The 7251-nt window shown below is 32.8% G+C and overlaps 1 protein-coding gene across 10 annotated transcripts in view; it reads right to left on the bottom strand.

Annotated features, from left to right (window-relative positions):
• Positions 1-7251, bottom strand: part of farp1 (FERM, RhoGEF (ARHGEF) and pleckstrin domain protein 1 (chondrocyte-derived)) — a 145136-nt gene that overhangs the window by 120055 nt on the left and 17830 nt on the right. For all 10 annotated transcript variants that reach the window (XR_015476065.1, XR_015476066.1, XM_087236603.1 and 7 more), the window contains exon 2: positions 5437-5626. Coding sequence is in view for 8 of the 10 variants with exons in the window: in XM_087236603.1 (XP_087092729.1) it covers positions 5437-5610 (174 nt within the window). In the remaining 2 variants the exon portion in view is untranslated. The remainder of the gene's footprint in view (positions 1-5436; positions 5627-7251) is intronic.

Raw genomic sequence — 7251 nt, 5'->3', positions numbered from 1 at the left:
GATTTCCTTATTGAGATCCAATCAAACAGGAAATCCTGAACACTGGAGCAGAGCAATGTGCCGATGACAACATTACAGTCTGCAAACCCACTCAAACAAACTACTGCGTTTTTCCACACACACACACACACATAACTGATCAAAAGAAGACATTTAGAATCTTACAAAAGATCCGCATTCTAACAGAAGCCGCATTCTTTTGAACATTCTATTCATCAAAGGACCCGGAAAAATACAATGTATCAGTTTTCCACAAGAATAACTGTTCAACATTGATGATGAAAATCCAATTCTAAATCATTTCTAATATAATATATGAATGTCAAGCTCAGTGGTTAGCACTCTTGACTCACAGCAAGAAGGTCGCTGGTTCAAGCCCCGGCTGGATCAGTTGGCATTTCTGTGTGGAGTTTGCATGTTCTCTCTTTGTTGGCGTGGGTTTTCTCCGGGTGCTCTGGTTTCCCCCACAGTCCAAATACATGCGCTAAAGGGGAATTGATGAACTAAACTGATTGTGGGTTTAAATGTATGGGTGAGAGTGTATGGGTGTTTCCCAGTACTGGGTTGCAGCTGGAAGGGCATCCATAAAATAAAGGGGCTAAGCCGAAGGAAAATGGATGTCAATTATATAATTGTATTTCCTAGTAGTTGTAAGTATGTCTTTGTGGTTGCTATAGGGTGTTTTGATTGGTTGCTAGGGTGTTAGCCCATCCCAGGTCTCCAGGAATTAGAATGGGAGATAATAAAATGTTAACCATAAATTACAAAAATTCCAATCACTCAGAAAAGTCCAAATGGGGTTATTATAGTTTGTTATAAACATTAAACTGTTTTTAAAAATCATAGTTTTAAAGAAAATAAACAAACAAAAAAGTACAATGATAATAATAATAATAATAATAATAATAATAATAATAATAATAATGACGATAATAATAAGAATAAAAAAATATATAATATTATGATGATGATGGTGCCAATGATAATTAAAAAATAAATAAATAAATAAGAAGAATGATGATGATGCCGATGATAATTAATAAATAAATAAATAAATAAATAATAATGATGATGATGATGATGGTGCAGATAATAATAACAATAAAAATAATAATAATATTATAATGATGATGATGCCAATGATAATTAAAAAATAAATGAATAAATAATAATAAAAATAATGATAATGATGATAATGCTGTTAATAATAATAATAATAATAATAAAAATAATATGATGATGATGCAGATGATAATTAAAAAATAAAATAAATAATAATAATATTAAGAAGAAGAAAAGATGATGATGATGATGCTATAATAATAATAAAACTGCAATAACAACAACAATAATAACAATGACAATAATAAAATAATGATAATAATAATAATGACAATAATAATAAGAAGAAGAATATAATAGCAGTATTTATTATTATTATTATTATTATTATTATTTATTGTCATTATTGTTGTTGTTATCATTATTATTGTTATTTTTGTCTTTATTGTTGCATCTTTTCTAAACCAAAGTTTATACACAAAAATAATAATTATAAAAACATATTCAATTATAATAAAATATTATTAAATTATTTGAATTTTAATTATCGAAAAAAATATATATACACAAATAATAAAAAGTAATATAATTTAATTTAAACAATTATTTTAAAAAAAAACTACTAATTATTTATAGCTATGTGTTACGATAACCAGCGATCATTCACTGGAGATCGCTGGTTTCCACTTTCATTATGAACTTCACTTCCGCATTCCCCAGGACTACATTTCCATACATGCACTTCTTCCAATCACGCACGCCTGGTCACTCATCTTCCTGATTACATCACCAGCTGAAACCTGTTACAGAGACTGATTACACACAGTATTTAAGCAGGACACACACTCATTCACATTGCCGAGTCTTGTTCACTGTAAAGTAGCATTACAACGTGTTTTCCTTGTCTTGTTTTCCTGTTTTGAACCTAGCCTTGTTTATTTAGTTATCCTTGTCTGCCGCCTGCCTTTCGACCTCTTGATTGTTATACTGACTACGATTCTGGATTGTCCTCACATACCTGTTTGCTCCCGTATTGACCACTGCTTGCCTGACTGTGAATAAACCTGCATTTTGGATCCTACCTTCTGTTGTGGTGTTACTCCCCGGCGTTACACAATGTAATGATAATAATTTTTTAACATTTAAAAACTAAGCTTGATATTTCCTAGACATCCCCTTTAACCAACTCCATAGTAAATCATTTTAGACAAAAGCATCTGCTAAATGACCATGTAATCACAATTATTTTGGAGCAGACACTTTTCATTCATTGATTCATTCATTCATTTTCCTTTGGCTTAGTCCCTTTATCGCCACAGCGCAACACTGGGAGAACATGCAAACTCCACACAGAAATGCCAACTGGGACTCAAATCTGCAACCTTCTTGCTGTGAAGCGACAGTGCTAACCACTGAGCCACCGTGTTGCCCTTAGACAATTTACAAACATCTATTAATACACATTTTGGTACATTTTTCATCTTACATAAGCAAGTGAAAGCAGATATTCACTAATGCAGATCTCAAAACAACCGATATACAAGCCTATCACAAATGACAGTTTCCAAATATAATACAACCAAGCCTTAAATGAGTTATAACCTGCATTCAACAAAGACAAATGAAGCCATCAACAAGTCAAACGCTGAGCTCCAGAAGCACTAAAGCAAACCACAGGAAAACAACACGACTGTCCAAAACCTGCGGCTGAAAATAAATGAAACTGCAGTTGATGCGAGTCCGTCTGGATGGACAGAATGATCGTGCATCGCCTCGGGAAACTGAAAATCAATTTAACCCAGACTGACAGTGTTTACTGGCCACCTCCAGGCCTTTCACAACACAGACACGCTTCTGTGGGCTTTATCTCACTATTAAAACAGCATCAGGTGGAGCCCGACTGTCAGCAGGCCCCCAGGGCACGACCGGAGAGCAGGGTGTGTCTGCAAACGCCCACAAATACGTCACAAACCGAACAAAAGAGCCATCAGCAACCTATATATCCACTGTTGTGGGTTATAAATGGCTGCAGGATTCTATATAGATGCCTGTCCAGTACTTTAAAAAGCTGAAGGGATTTCTTTTTCACGTACCTAACATGCCTGAGAAGCTTACAGCTCCCTTGGTGACGATCAATGAGGGTATTTTCTCATTAGTGAACAAGACGGAGCTTTTTTTACATCATTACCATTCCCAGAGGAGCTTAAGTGAACAAACGGGAGGTCAGTGAACACAAAGAGACTGAGGGAGAAAGCAGCAGAGGCTTCAGTATGAACTAGATCCTGGGTTTTTCCACAGGGGTTTTCCAGACGATTAAACCTGGGTTGTGCTGGAAATGGAAAATTAGCTGTATGCTGTATTTAAAAACATTATATAAATTAGTATGCAGTAGACAATGATAAGCAATTCAAACAGCAGCGCGCTGTGCAGTTATCTCATGAGCTTGTTATATTTTCCACAGCTTTCCATCTTGAAACAAAGAGGATTATTTTTAGAATCACTAAAATTCAATGTGATAAAACTTAATAAAATACAAATAAAAAAATGCAGTGTTATGAATTTAAATGAAATAAAATAAAATTAGTTTATCAATGCGGCACTAAATACAACAGAATAAAAAATGTAATCAATAAAACATAACAAAAAAGTCAAACAAATCGCAATAAAATGCTGTGAATTAAAATTAAAAATGCAATGCAATCAAACAAAAATAATATAATAAATAATATTATATATATATATATATATAATATGTAAAAAAAAATGTATGTATATATACATATATATATATATATATATATATATATATATATATATATATATATATATATATATATATATATATATACACATTATATAATATAAAATAATATAATAAATATAATAACAATTGAATTGCAATGCAATAAAGCAAATGCAATGCAACACAAGAAAAAGAGGACAAACACGTCAAACATGGACATACACAACCCTAAACACTGAGCTCTGTCCTGTAACACGCAACCTGACAAGGTTCCAGCGACAAATTTGTCTGTCTGCACCAACGATGAGACAACAGAAACATTTCAATACCAGCCATTCATTAAAATAGCAGCCGCTGCACTCCTGACGAGATGGTGAGGGTTATAATCTGATTAATGCATATTAAACCATTCATTCAATTTCTTCCACTGCAGTAAATCTAAATAAATTAAACAATGAAGTGCAGTGCAATAAGACTAAATGTGATGCAATAAAATAAATACAATAAAATAAAATAAAAACATTAATTATAAAAGACTGCAAAAAAATGAGGTGAAATAAAATGCAATGCAATAAATACATTTAAATGCAATAAAAAGCAGTGTAATAATATAAAATAGTGCAGTGCAATAAATTAAATCAATTAAACAATAAAGTGTGATGAAATATTGCAAAATGCAATGGAATAATTTATTGAAATAATAATTAAAAATGTAATAAAATGCAACACAGCCCAACATATTGCAATGCAATAAAGTAAAAAACTGTAACAAAATGCAGTGAAATTTTAAAATGCAATGCAATAAAACTAACTGTGATAAAATTAAGTGCAATAGAATAAAAAATGCAATGAAATAAAATAAAATAAAAATGAAGTGCAATGCAATAAAGTAAAGTAAAACAAACTGAAATAGAATGAAATGAAATAAAATTAAAAAAAACCCACCATGGTTAAATAAACTATCTGCAATACAATGCAATGAAGTAAGGTAAAAAATGCAGTGCAATAAATTAAAAATGATAGTGCAATGCAATATAATAAAATAAATTAAACATCGAAGTGCAATGCAAAATAAACTGCAACACAAGCCAAGAAAGTGTAACACAATAAAGTAAAACAAATAAAATGCAGTGAAATAAAATTTAAAAATGCACTGCAATACATAATTGACTGATAATGGAGAAAAAACTGTGATAAATTTCAGTGCAATAGAATAAAAAACGCAATGCAATGCAATAAAATTAAGTAAAATAAAATAAAAGTAATAAATTAAAAGTAACTACAATCAAATGAGGTAAAAAAAAAATGTAAAAACGCAAATAAATGCAGAGCAATTAAATTACATAAACACAGTGCAATGTAATAAAATTAAATCAATTGAACAAATGGAGTGCTTTAAAATAAAACTAAATATAATCAAATTTTTAAAATTCAATAAAATACAACACAACCCAACACAGAGCACTGCATTATAATAAAAATAAATGCAATAAAACAAAATCAAGTGCAATACAATAAAAAAATCTAATCTTCAATACAATATATATATATATATACACAATGAATAATAAAATAAATCAATCAATCAACAATTTCACCAAAGCAACAGTAGAAATCCAGCGCTGCCTTACCGAGACCTCAAAGACTTCCTGAGTGTCGTCCAGCATCTGGACACGGATGGAGATCTGTCTCCCGGGGGGCATAGTGGGGGGCCGCTGCCCAGGCTCCAGTGTGCTGATGCCCAGACTCTCAGGTGCCCCGAGTCTCTGCCCCGCCACCGAGGGCCGCTCCTCTGGCTCCACCATACTGCAGCAAACCCACCTGACGACACAGGAAAAAGAGGACAAACACGTCAAACGCTAAACACTGAGCTCTGTCCTGTAACACAACCTGACAAGATTCCAGCAATTTGTCCGTCTGCACCAAACGTGACAAGACAGAAACATTTAAATACCAACCAATGCTCTCCTGACGAAATGGTAAGGGTTATAATCTAAGTGCATATTAAACCAATTTAACATTATTAATAGGCTACTGAGTGACTGATGTTGCGGTTTGCACTCACTTTCGTTTTCAAGCCACTTGCTAGCTATTTTATTATCATGATCTGAGGTGAACGATCTGCTGCTGCTTTCAGTATGGCAATAAATGACACCTGAAGTGGTGGTAAAATCACATTGGGAGCATTTCATACTGAATAAAGCCCATAATCAGTACCTGAGGTAGAGCTGCACGATTCTGGCTAAAATGAGAATCACGATTTTTTTGCTTAAAATAAAGATCACGATTTTCTCACGATTCTGTAGATGTAAAATAAAGGTATGGTAAAAACAAACATATGGCACAACATCGAGAATAATATTATGTTTAGGTCTACTGCTTTCTATAAATAATTCTATTCTAATAATAATAATTATTCTGATGTTGAATTATTATGTTTGAGATATATGCTTGCAATCTGTCATATTAGACAATTTTATTCACTGGTAAAATCAGACATTTGCCATTATCAGATTATATTCAACAATATATTTTGGTTCGCTATGAAAGAAAAAACATATCAAATGCTTGTCGTAATCATAATGCGATATGATCATTTAAATGAAGTGCACACTTTCGGTTTCATTTTGACTGCTAAGTGCCGCCTCTGTCCCTCTGTGCCACAAACTGAATGTTATTAGGCTGGCTTGTGTAGCAAGCCAGACTATTGTTATCCTATTTTTCTTCTGAGATTAAAAATTAAACTCTATCTCCATCTAGAGCTTTCAAGCTATGACCACCAAACTCACACCAGACCTCCAAACTGGTCTGACTCGGGTTGCTATATCTTTTCCGACTGATCCGACTTTCGGTTTTCTGAAAAACGTCCCGGGACGGTCAGAAAAATTCCATTGACTTAACATTGGATCAAACTTTGTGACCACATAACTCTGCATCAGACTGTCCTACAGACTTATAACTGGGCTCATTTAACTCAGACTACCTGACTACCAAACTACCAATAACTGATGAGCTATTAACTTTCTAGCCACACCCCTAACAACCAAATACGGCACCCTAGCAACGGTCCCATAGACTACCATTATAGAGGTTCAGATTGATTGATATCGTCATGCTGCAGTGTGATAGAGGCATGTGTTGCTTTTAACTGTTCATACTGGCAAGAAGCTTTGATACATCATCAGTCTATCTATCTATCTATCTATCTATCTATCTATCTATCTATCTATCTATCTATCTATCTATCTATCTATCTATCTATCTATCTATCTATCTATCTATCTATCTATCTATCTATCTATCTATCTATCTATCTATCTATTATCTATTATCTTTTCATACTTTTAAAAACTGTTTAAACTAAATAAACTATTACCATCAGGCTTTCACAAGCCAGCCTCAAAGTTTGTCCTCAAACTTTAAGAATCTAGTTTGCAACTGTGTTA

Source organism: Danio rerio, chromosome 1 (genome assembly GCF_052040795.2).
Source record: "Danio rerio strain M-AB ecotype USA chromosome 1, GRCz13ab, whole genome shotgun sequence".
NCBI classification, from domain to species: Eukaryota; Metazoa; Chordata; class Actinopteri; order Cypriniformes; family Danionidae; genus Danio; species Danio rerio.
This window is presented reverse-complemented; position numbering and strand designations above follow the sequence as displayed.